The sequence below is a fragment of the Neodiprion fabricii genome, chromosome 3, assembly GCF_021155785.1.
Source record: "Neodiprion fabricii isolate iyNeoFabr1 chromosome 3, iyNeoFabr1.1, whole genome shotgun sequence".
Lineage (NCBI taxonomy): Eukaryota > Metazoa > Arthropoda > Insecta > Hymenoptera > Diprionidae > Neodiprion > Neodiprion fabricii.
The window spans coordinates 33,009,073-33,020,675 of record NC_060241.1 but is presented as its reverse complement, the minus strand read 5'-3'; the positions used below and the strand labels follow the sequence as shown (position 1 = coordinate 33,020,675).

Below are 11,603 nucleotides of genomic sequence, written 5' to 3'. Positions count from 1 at the left end.
CTTTTTACTCCTTCGGTATTAGACACACTTTATACAGCCGCGGTGAGAAATACGCTCGGCGCACTTAACTCGTGAGATAAATATTTCTCCGCTCAACTTGTACGTAGAGTTAGGAGAGAACGCGATCGGAAGGGCTGCTCACGAGTATCGGCAAGAATATACGTCAAGCTCAACCACCCGCACAATCCGTTCTCCTTACAATCTTGACACACAAATGAAACTTTATTTCACCCGAAAACTATACTTATACAGCACAGCTCTCTCGTCTAGCCGTGTATAAATTATACACATCCTTTTATCACACGTGCGGCCGCAGCTTGTATCCGTTATAAATGTAAAAGGCTCCCCAGCGACGAAATTAACGCAAATGAAAACACTGGATAAAATTTTGTAAAGTAAAAGAATATCGTACAGATTATGTGAAAGCACGGGTCAGGGCAAAGGCTTGTTATCTCTCTCAAGTCCCAAAGCTGACTTGCGGTCCGTCCGTGCGACCCGAATTACTTCCTCCGCGTCTTGTATCTGCGGACTACCGACACACCGTGCGCTATTGTAATTCGGCACCGTCGCGCTCATCCGCTGGCAAAGAGGACCGGGACGACAACTGCGTGGCGGCGTGACACGAGGCGCTTGCTTGGAGTCCGCCTGCCAACTGGCTGCACCTGCTGCAGGAAAAGCCCCTTTGGAAGGGGCGACAGGCCACGCCCACCGAGCGGTCAGGATACCGCGTCGGGCCCGACCCACAGCTTTTCACCCCTCGTAACCGGCTGCGATTGGCCGCGGCTGCCGGCGGTGGGCGTGTCCATCCCCGGAATGAGCCAGACATGGCCGCCGCGTGGACGCAGGAAAGCGCCGACTGGAAATACCTATTGATCCTGCCGGTGGGTAGACTACCGGAGGATCCCAGAATGCCACAGGTTTCAGAAATTTAATTTTTAAATTATTCAATTTAAGAAAGTGTTCCACCGCGCACGGTACAAGGTCTGTTGTATGTGGCCTCGTACCTACGCCTCGGGATATTTGCCAACCCGCGAACTAAGTACCAACTCACTCGAGCTTGCGGGACGTCGGGGGTCGATGACGCAAGCTTTGCTTTTACACTGACCGCCCTGCGCAACCTCTGCATGCTCTCTATCGGGTAACGAAACGTCTTTGATCGAAAGCGATACTTCCGCAGTTTCGGTTGCGGAATGGGAAAATTAGGAGGGGGGCCAACTCCCTTGACGTATACCGCATGATTCTGGGGTTTCGCCTAAAGGGGATTAACACTCTTCTATGCGATTGTAGAGATCCGGAAGAATGAATATTGCGTCTATCGATCATAATCTTCCGATCTTGATCGATAATTCGAAACCGTACGTTCATTGATGAAAGTGAACTACCAATTTCTTATACTCGATTCGCTATCAGGGGGTGGGATCGAGTCGATTTTCACTTATTCTACGTTCACTGCTCGATTGCAGCTTATTGATGTACATTGATGTACATATTATTTGCACTGATGGCGAGGTCATTGAGTTTAGCTTCTAGTGTTTGATTTGTATATAAACTCGATCAGACTGCGTCTGCCATTTTTAGAAAAATATGCCCGTCCGATTTTTATGACTGAAAACTGTACTCGACGATTTTCCAAGTATAAAGCGCAAATATATGCGACTGGTCGCGTGGATAATTCAAACAATTGATTCTTTATAATTCGTGAGTATAGTGCGTTTGAAATCGTATAAATATTTTAGACTGTAGAACCCTCGATCGCGTTTTTATAGATGACTATATACATGTATGTATATATACCGAAAAAAACGTCCACGATCAATTTTGAGTTCCATTTCACCTCTATCGTGAACATTTATATTTTAGCACGTATCTACTGCGACAGATTAGTTTGTAATTGTAGGATAAAAAAGAAATCGGTCAATGCAGTTTCGGAAACTTAAACTGACTGATTTTAATTCGCTTAGTCTTTTTATTCTACATCGAACTGTATAACGTAAAATGATTATTATTTACCTTATAAACAATTCATTAGCGGTGTAGCAGGTAAGTATAACGATCGCAGCGTACCATCTGCGGTATCTGCGAGAATAAAGTCGTCGCATCGATGTAGATCATCAACAAATTCTGAATTACAATATCCTTCAGCAATAGGCTATATGGTATGGGAACAGCTGTGTAAGGAGTCCCATATGTATATTTGTAGACACCAATGAAGGAGTAAAATACAATTTGATTTATTTGTCGATGAACAAGGGTAGAAGTATAGGGCCATTAGATTTTATAATGATTCTCCTCGCTGCGATGTAGGTGTAAACCTATACAGATGTCAGATTTCATGGGCAAGTAGAGCTCACTCAAACCGAGTTTGGTCTGAGATGAATCAGCGTTAAATAAGAACCATTTTCCTTAGATGGTATACACCTGCTCTGTAAAACGAACCGTATCGTTCCACTTTGCGCGTTACGAACGGTAGTTTTTCGTCCAATAGATGCGTCTGTGCTTTTCGGCATTCCCTTCTAATCGTATATGATATATAAATAAGAAATATCTACATGTATACACGGAAATTGAGTAAATAATTATGTAAAACAATAAGAAAACAAAATTTAATCGTGACAAATGTTTTGATAAACCAAATATTATGAAGATTTGATTTCGTTGGATGACGGTCAGGGATGGAATGATGCACATTTAGCAATCAATTTTATTTTCTGTACGACGTTTTGGCAGGCCTCGCCTGCCATCATCAGGTTTCTTTGATATAAATAATAACAAATTGTTACACGACTTACATTTACTCACTAACTGTCACGTTAAGAACATTGCACAGCTATAAGGTAATTATTTATCTCTATTGCATCTAAATACTTTTTAGTGTTTTCAAATTTCATATTGTACATAAATGCGATGGTTTAATATTTTATCTTATTATTTAAAGTACTATGGAAGATGAATTATTTAACATTTACATGAAACGACATTCCCTAACGCTTGCGGTGCTATTTCATGGTGTTCGAGAAGGAAGTGAATACCAACCTGACTATACTAACCAAACTGTTCTCTTAATAGTCAATTTAACAACAATATTTGAAAGTCAAGTACCTGTTTACATATTTGTTTGTGTACTGGCTTCAACCACTTACTGTCTTGACATACGGCGAACGTTGTCGGGTAGACTACTTATTTAGTTAAGGAGCATTTGTAACGTGAAGCTCATGAATAAGCTAAGGAAGCGGGTAAGATATGATTGTAGCATATTATCCGGATATAAGAATCCTGAATCCTCATTTGCACAATTTTTTGTTGACGAATAAAAATTCGAAAACACATGACTTTGGAAGATTCTTTTTTGCCGAGTAAACTTTCAGAAACAAAAGACACGCGATTCATTTTCCTCGTTAGTCCGATGAGGTAGTTGTCAATTGTCGCTTGTTATATGGAAAATGACAGCTTATTGTACATAGGATGAACCACCAAGAAGGAAAATCAATTTTATAGTAAATATTTATTTGTTAGTAACAATCAATCTAATAAAACGTACAGGTATACATGATAACAATTATGAATTAACAATAAGGAAAACATTAAATATGCGGTTAATTCGATGAAAATGTTTATATCGCTTTATGTTACAAATAATTTACTGCTTGCGCGCAAAGCATTGTCTTTACTTTGATAGTTAATTTGTACTAACGAGACTTGGAACAACTGTGGTGTCACTTGGAAATTAGTTGACATTAATCCGGTGCTATATTGGGACTGTGGCCAACCCATTTTCTGTAAGTCAGATTCATTCCATTTTCAACCAAAGCATCTATGGGATGAATAATAAACGGTATGGATATCAGACCGATCGCTACGCTAATCCAAGGGCTTTGAAATTTTTTGCCACTAAACTTTTTCTGCGCAAATTGAACAGAGTAACAGATCCTATTTATAGTAAACCCGGGAATCACCACAGAAGCAAACCCTTGCCATATCAAGCAATCAGATGCTGAAAGAGCCACTCGTTTAATTTTATGCGGGGATGGTTCTTGCTGAAATAAGAAAAAAACAGTAATATTACAGTCAAAGTATCAAGATGACCGAAAGTTTAAAAAATTATTCTACAGAAACATGTATTTTCGATAAACTTTTCGACTTTGTGATGTTCGAGCTCAGTTTTATCGGTCGCAAATATCGCTAGATAGCGGTAATTATTGGCTAAGTGATTGAGATGAGTGAATTTTTGTTTTTTCAATGTATGTACAGTAAAAATGTGACTGGGACAAATCTGTAGTGATCTTTCTGTATAAATAACGAACTTCCATTATTTTAAATGGGAGCCGATAGATGATAAATATTGTCACTGTTTGTTTTACCGACAGCCAGCAGAAAACGTAGGAAATATTTATACCTACCGTAGCTGAGGGGTATAGAATGCGTCCAAATCTCTGTGTAATTTATTTCAAAGATTTATGTTTTACATATTTTATCATTTATGTACCTGATAGGCAACAACTGCCTTGCACGAAGAGTCAGCAATAACGTAGCCGATTGCTACAGCATAGCTAAATCGTACCAAATTTTTTGCGACGATACCTCTAAAAGCTTCACCGACCTCGTTAGCGTATCCTAGAAAAAGAGATTGAAAATAAATCAATATGTATATGAACAAAGAATTTGTTAAAATAATCGGAATGCGTACTTTTCAGAAGAATTTATCAGTAGTACGGAGATAATTGATAATTAATCCGTTCTAAATCGAAAACTTATCATTTACCAAGGTATCTCACGTACGTGTCGCGAAATATGTCCACCTCCTTCATCTCTTTGGCCATTGCAACACCACCTCAAGTCCGCTCAAATTCAATCAGGTACAATTAAAATTTTCTTTTCCGAATCTGAATTAGAAAAATTACTATCTTTTAAATTGACGTCTGTCAAGTGTCGACAAATAGTGTACAGTCAGGTTTGGTTAACCAACACCACTGGCGTAGCAGCAAAACATCTGATTCTGGGGGATTTCACTAGATTTTATTCGCATGTTGGCAATGTAGAGAGAACCATAATACTAAAATAATGTAACCTTTTTTTTCAAAATCTCTAGTTAAACCAAAAATCAATCGCACAAGTCATTTTGGAAGAGCTTGAATACGAATAAATCTGATAAGCATAGGGAATCGGGTTTGAACCCGATCCGACGTCATGGGGTCCGACCTTTCAAATCTTTCGGATCGTGATTGTACATGACATAACCTAACCTAAGCCTAACCTAATTATTTTGAATTCTAATCAAATTTGCAATAAAAATAAAAATTGTATTAGATATAAATCTCCATGTATCGTAAAGTATGACTATAATCAAAAATTTGTAAACTTCATTTTACCAAGCCCTTCTAATGGATGTGTCAATAGTGAGCTCGTTGACCAATTATTTTAACATGTTATTTGATGAAACAGTTTGGTACTTAAAAGAAGTAGCGTGGCAGCTAGTCATTGCCGGCGTTGCTTACTTTTGCGTTTGCATATTTTTATATACACTGTTATTAAATGTCAGTCATAAGGCTTGGCAGTTGCCTGGACCACCTGCTAGAATATTGTTAGTTATTGCTCATCCGGACGACGAAGTCATGTTCTTTGGTCCAATGCTACATTGTATGATAGAACAGAAAAATTCCGAAGTTTATCTCCTGTGTTTAACCATAGGTACCCATGATACGTATTCTTGTCTTGTTTATTTTATTGTTGATACGACATCTTGATACAAATTTTTGTTGTCATTGCAGGAGGTGCTAAAAGAAGAAAAGAGGAACTCTGGGCTAGTGCTAAGATCCTAGGAATCCCAGAAGCTAATGTTACCATTTTGATGTAAGCTCAAAGCCACTTTTTACTGATCATCACGACACAGATTTAAGAAATTACCAAACTTCCTTTTAATATTTGAATCACAGTCTGCTAATAGTTCTCATTTGAATATCCAGGTCTACACAGTTACCTGATGATCCAAAAGTTCAATGGCCAGAGAATGTAGTAGGGGAGACGATTCTTCAACACGTTGAAAGTTACAGGATAAATGCGGTTGTTACGTTTGATAAGCGAGGGGTCAGCGGGCATAAAAATCATACTTCAATTTTCTATGGAGTTGCCTCTCTATGCATGGAGAATAAATTGCCATCATGTAAGTGAGCAATTTATATTTTCTACGTATACATAAACTAACGATACTATAGAAGTTACTGTAAAGCTTCTATTAACCATTAAAGTTCCATACTATTTTCCAGATTGCAAGATGTATGTACTAGAATCTGTAAATATACTACGAAAATATACTCTGATGTTGGATTTACCAATCAGCCTGCTATTTGCATCTCATTGGTATCTACTCAGCTTTAAACAACGGAAAACCATACATGTAGGTTCTGAATTGATATCATTCAGCTTATAAATGTCTCGATATTCAATCTCCTGAATTAGTAATTGTTATGTCAAATACAGATGGCCATGATGGCTCACAAATCCCAATACGTTTGGTTTAGAAAACTGTATATCAGATTTTCTCGATATACACTGTTAAACACCCTTCAAGAAATCAGCACACTGGATTTGGAGCTGGATGTTGAGTTTGATGACGGATAAAGTTACTTGAAGAGAAAAGAGTGGAAAGATAAATAACATGTTGTACATAGATAATAAAATTTGTTTAATATTAGAACGCTGTCGAGCGCATACCAATTTGCATCGATTATATTCGATTATCCTACAGGAAAATTCGTGCACAAAGTCTAAAATGCTAACATTTTTCCTGCCACCTACTAACAGTTAAGAAAAACGACGAAAATTTGCGTTTTCTTACTATAACTTTTCACCTACAACCTTTTTTAACTCCTCAAGAGTTTTACAAAAACATACTTCCAAAATTTTTAGGCTCACAATTGATTAGAAGGACCCAATTCCGACTAATTGGACCCTTGGAAATTCGGAAAGTTCAACAAAATATCGTACGATCAACAGTTGCGGAAATACGATGAAACTTTTTGGTTTTTCAGCTCTAATCTGAAGCGTTCATTGCGGCGAATTGGGACTATTATGTTAAGTTGCGTTTTATTGCAAATATACGTTAGTACAGTGTCTGCATAAGTGGATTCTAGCATTTTCCAATATCAGCGATAATTTCGTTAAAAGTATTCAGAAGAGTTGGACTTAGTTTTTTCTTTGAATCTACGATAAAATTTTATCAAATTTATAAGCAGTAACTTTACCACACTTTCATTTGTATTTTTTAATTCAGACCAATAACTGTTTCTTTCATTCAATAATCTACCATTTGATGTGCTACTGTTTATCACGTACGAAATCCGGAATTTCGTAGTGTTGTTTCCATCGGTTTCATGTGTATTAAGGGGGGAAACCGGTTTATGAGGTCGAAATTTTGCTGTTTTTCATGATTTTTTTTAACCAGAAAGGAATAATCACAAAATGTTTAAACTTGGAGGATATTTTATTTATGTTTTCAAGTACACTTTGAAATTTTTTCAAATGATTTCCGCCGGAAATAGTGGAGTTACCGCGTGCAGTCCATGGGCGATTGCCATCCGAGCATTTGGCTTGCGTACATCCCTGACGTCGCAATTTTTATCTGTAATCGTCAGGATTTTTTTTTTCATTAAAAACATATTTTCTAAGAATATGAACCTAATTTTGATCAAACAAATTGAAAATTGCATGTTTTTGAGGTGTTTGAACACAATGTCATGTTTTTATACTATATTTTTTCATCTTTCTTGCATAAAAACATATATTTTTAATAACAATATAATCCACGAATTAGGTTCATATCACGTGGAATTGAATAAAGAATATCTACACCAAATTTCAGAACGATTGATCAATAACTTTTTGAGCTAGAATGTACGCAAGTCGAAAAAAAGTCGTTTCGAGAAAAACGCGTTTGAAATAAAATGTAGCGAAAACGAGAAATTCAAGGTAATAATTAATTATAAAAAATGCTCACCGGTTAATCAGCTATTCCAGCATCATATAGCAATCCCTCTTCTTGCTCATATGCGTCATTCTGTTATTCAATAGTACAGCGGTATTGAGGCAGGTAGCTGGAAAAGAAGGGTCTGGGCGACCGCTCCGTTATAATTACCGTGCGCTTCTTCACAGAACCGACGGGCGGTCACTTAAGTGCTCATTGCATTCGAACTAATGGGAATTTTGCTTTGAAATTTTGACCACATATTCTTGAATAGGTATACTAACGATTCATGCAATAAAAAAAAAAGACGATTTTTCGATCGGTCTAAACTGGGTTCCCCCCTTAAGTGTGCCTCTGACCAACGTTTACTACTATACTGTACGTCATAAACGCACTCAATGGTTTGACGACTTACGACCGTGTGCGAAGTAACCAAACCTTCATTGAAAGTTATTACTAAGGTTTCAAAAAATAACTTTCAATTCATCCTGCCTTAAAGCAAAATATACCTACTTAAACCTACCTAAAGTATGAAGAATTTGTTTAACAAGTTGGCGGTGTAAATAAAATTACGATCTGTTTCTGCGAATGCGTCTCATTCGCAGCTGATTGCGTACGGATTTCATCATTGCGGATGGATGACAGTCGAGGATTATTATTCCATCCGCGTCCAGGTATTCGAATGGTGATGCCAATTTGGAGTGAAATTCTTCCGCTCTGGCAAAACGCGCTCGGCTGAGATGGTTCAAAAAACGCGGCCAGGCGTGGAGACGTCAGAGCTCACGCGCCGACGCCGACGTCGTGCTTCCGTAATGACTCCTCAAGGTTATCTCGTGTCATTGAAGGGTTGTCGGACCTTCTGCTGAATACTCCCGAATATTTTTTCATCAGTGACGGCCGCTCCTAAGTTCACCGAAATGTTTCCGAGGCTTATGAAACCCACAGCTGCACTTGTGCAACAAAGTACGAAGCAATTATCGACCGGATCCCAGGTAATTTGCGAACTTTTCCATTTCAACTTCTTTTCTATTTCCTAGGTATTAAAATTTATGTAACCTTGTTACATCGGATTTTGCGTAGGTCACGTTTTTCCAGATGGTAGCCTTCTGGTCCGTGAAGAAAAATAAACCCACGTAATTTAGTTACTTTTCACTTGTTAATAGATCGGAAATATATCCGGTTTGCGTGGTTCAGTTTTGTCTGAATGAAAACGCCGTCGATGAAGCATGCCGTTCGATTTATCTTGTCTATAAAAGCTTTTGATTATGCAACAGCCGTCGTGAATTTTCTGAAAAATTTTTCGAAAGTTTTGTTTTCTCCCACCTTTACTATTCGTGGCAGAATATGAATATATTCTATGCATACTTTACACAAAATTTGGGCCAAATATATTGATTTAATCGAACAAAAGGGTTATCATAATTTAACTAATGGTTAATTTTTCATTGAAAATCTTTATCACTTATAAAGCCGTGTGTTGTAATGAATTATTGCTGTTGCAAAAACAATTGTTTTTATAATTTTTTTCTCAAGCCAGGCCAGATCCTCACTTTACAGTCAGAAACAATGAATCTGCTACATTGCATCACTCTTCTCAATATCACAGGGAATAGAACTTCGGAATGACTTAAATTTTCTATTACGTTCTTTTCAGCGCAATGCCAAGGTAGCAATAATGGGTGCCAGCGGAGGTATCGGACAACCGTTATCACTGCTGATGAAACAATCTCCCCTTGTCACCGAACTCTCTCTTTATGATATTGTAAATACTCCCGGAGTTGCTGCAGATCTATCTCACATCGAAACCCCTGCCAAGGTCAAGGCGTTCAACGGACCTGATCAATTGAAAGATTCTCTCAAAGGTGCCCAGGTGAGTTAACAATCCGTTAAGATCTATTTAGACCTCATTTGTCTAGGAAAATTTACCATTCAGGTGAGTGCTTTACTTAGTATTTCATATAACATGAATTTATTCTTGATGGTAGCATTTTAATTTTTTTCTAGCATCAGTACAGTCACAATCTGATGAAATATTGATTGCAGTCTTACTACATAATTATGTGTTTGTTTGAACCAGGTCATCATTATCCCTGCTGGAGTTCCTCGCAAACCAGGCATGACACGTGATGATCTTTTCAACACAAATGCTTCAATCGTTCGGGATCTTGCTGCAGCAGCTGCAGAAGTTGCACCAAAGGCCTTTGTGGCCATCATTTCTAATCCTGTAAATAGTACTGTACCTATTGCTAGTGAGGTCTTCCAAAAGGCTGGAGTTTACGATCCCAACAGAATATTTGGGGTCACAACATTGGATATCGTTAGGGCCAACACTTTCATTGCCGAAGCTAAGGTGATTACAAAGATTTACATGATTAACTTTCATAATTTCAAAAACTATTTCTGAACAGCTCCATACAACCTCAAATGATTTGTTCGAAGCTAAAGAGAAACAGCCAGTAAGAAAGGATACATATAATTCACATTAGACAGCCAAATTCTACAAATATTTTACTTCGTTAAAGATAAATATTAGTCATGCAAAATTTAAAAACCATTTAAATCATCAGATTAGATTAGATTAGATTAGCTTACATCACCAGTTACTCGTGTCGATATTTCAGGTGCATCAAGAAATATAATAATACTCTTCTCCATCTAAGAGTATGGCTTATTGTTAGTTTTCGAGCATAGCATAAGTATTTTATGCATAAAAAATTTCGCTCGAGTTTTGAGTATTTTCTTTTTTGCTTGTGTTTCGTAGGGCTTGGATCCATTGAAGACTCAGGTTCCTGTGATCGGAGGTCATAGCGGAATTACAATCATTCCACTAATTTCTCAAGCCAAGCCACAAGTTTCTTTCCCAGATGATCAGCTGAAAGCTTTGACTGAGAGGATCCAGGAAGCAGGAACAGAGGTTGTCAAGGCTAAGGCAGGAACAGGTTCTGCAACTTTATCCATGGCCTATGCAGGAGCCCGTTTTGGAATAGCTCTAATCAAAGCCCTTAACGGAGAACAGAATATCGTTGAATGTTCATACGTCAGGTCCAATGTTACCGAAGCCAAGTACTTCTCTACACCGATTCTCTTGGGCGTAAGTATGATAAAATTGTTTTGTTCAGTAAGAACGTGGTGCTAAAGATAGATTATCTAGCAGTATTTGACCTGTGAACTAGATATCTTTTATAAAATGAAGCACTATCATTAATTTTATTTTACAGAAAAATGGCGTTGAGAAGAACTTAGGTCTTGGAAAATTAAGCAGTTTTGAATCTAAACTCCTAGAAGCTGCCATCCCAGAATTGAAGAAAAATATTCAGAAGGGTGAAGATTTCGTAAACAAGAAGTGAATCCACTGATGTATATCATTAAAAGATCTTCGAAACAGAAATCAATTATTGCAATAGATAAGAGTCATTTTGACGCCTTTCTCTCCGACAGCTTGTGCGTACCCCCGACTCAAAGAATGTCATCACAGCATTTAATATAGGAAATGTATGATATACACAATTTTAAATTAAAGAAAACACTTCCAAAACTATAACCAACTATGCTATAACTACATACCATGACTAGATTACTGGTTATTTTCTTCATGAAAATGTACAAAATGATTGGCTAGTTGAATCAAAATTATTTCATCAATGAA

At 37.6% G+C, this 11,603-nt stretch overlaps 3 protein-coding genes and 1 long non-coding RNA gene across 4 annotated transcripts; 2 read left to right on the top strand and 2 right to left on the bottom strand.

Annotated features, from left to right (window-relative positions):
- Positions 1-2,605: 2,605 nt before the first annotated feature.
- On the bottom strand, positions 2,606-4,959 carry LOC124177525 (mitochondrial fission process protein 1). The gene is made up of 3 exons (XM_046559960.1): positions 4,760-4,959; positions 4,484-4,611; positions 2,606-4,034 (listed from the first exon to the last, which is right to left on the bottom strand). Exons 1-3 carry the CDS (start codon positions 4,815-4,817, stop codon positions 3,735-3,737), a joined length of 486 nt encoding a protein of 161 aa, XP_046415916.1. The 5' UTR covers positions 4,818-4,959; the 3' UTR covers positions 2,606-3,734.
- A 69-nt stretch (positions 4,960-5,028) lies between these two features.
- LOC124177524 (N-acetylglucosaminyl-phosphatidylinositol de-N-acetylase) lies at positions 5,029-6,707 on the top strand. Its single transcript, XM_046559959.1, has 5 exons — positions 5,029-5,685; positions 5,766-5,847; positions 5,961-6,157; positions 6,261-6,391; positions 6,475-6,707. Exons 1-5 carry the CDS (start codon positions 5,379-5,381, stop codon positions 6,613-6,615), a joined length of 858 nt encoding a protein of 285 aa, XP_046415915.1. The 5' UTR covers positions 5,029-5,378; the 3' UTR covers positions 6,616-6,707.
- A 751-nt stretch (positions 6,708-7,458) lies between these two features.
- LOC124177526 lies at positions 7,459-8,643 on the bottom strand. Its single transcript, XR_006869621.1, has 2 exons — positions 7,991-8,643; positions 7,459-7,615 (listed from the first exon to the last, which is right to left on the bottom strand). It is a non-coding gene; the product is annotated as an uncharacterized LOC124177526 (long non-coding RNA).
- Positions 8,644-8,773: 130 nt separating this feature from the next.
- LOC124177523 (malate dehydrogenase, mitochondrial) lies at positions 8,774-11,603 on the top strand. Its single transcript, XM_046559958.1, has 5 exons — positions 8,774-8,949; positions 9,612-9,827; positions 10,035-10,307; positions 10,719-11,048; positions 11,176-11,603. Exons 1-5 carry the CDS (start codon positions 8,875-8,877, stop codon positions 11,302-11,304), a joined length of 1,023 nt encoding a protein of 340 aa, XP_046415914.1. The 5' UTR covers positions 8,774-8,874; the 3' UTR covers positions 11,305-11,603.

Excerpts from the sequence above, each read along its gene's own strand:
- LOC124177525 (XM_046559960.1), bottom strand. The coding sequence starts at position 4,817 with ATGGCCAAAGAGATGAAGGAGGTGGACATATTTCGCGACACGTACGTG. Across the intron at positions 4,612-4,759 it reads CACGTACGTGAGATACCTTG|GATACGCTAACGAGGTCGGT; the intron begins GTAAATGATAAG and ends CTCTTTTTCTAG. Across the intron at positions 4,035-4,483 it reads AGGCAGTTGTTGCCTATCAG|CAAGAACCATCCCCGCATAA; the intron begins GTACATAAATGA and ends TTCTTATTTCAG.
- LOC124177524 (XM_046559959.1), top strand. The coding sequence starts at position 5,379 with ATGGATGTGTCAATAGTGAGCTCGTTGACCAATTATTTTAACATGTTA. Across the intron at positions 6,158-6,260 it reads GGAGAATAAATTGCCATCAT|ATTGCAAGATGTATGTACTA; the intron begins GTAAGTGAGCAA and ends ACTATTTTCCAG. Across the intron at positions 6,392-6,474 it reads AACAACGGAAAACCATACAT|ATGGCCATGATGGCTCACAA; the intron begins GTAGGTTCTGAA and ends TGTCAAATACAG.
- LOC124177523 (XM_046559958.1), top strand. The coding sequence starts at position 8,875 with ATGTTTCCGAGGCTTATGAAACCCACAGCTGCACTTGTGCAACAAAGT. Across the intron at positions 8,950-9,611 it reads AATTATCGACCGGATCCCAG|CGCAATGCCAAGGTAGCAAT; the intron begins GTAATTTGCGAA and ends CGTTCTTTTCAG. Across the intron at positions 11,049-11,175 it reads CTACACCGATTCTCTTGGGC|AAAAATGGCGTTGAGAAGAA; the intron begins GTAAGTATGATA and ends TTTATTTTACAG.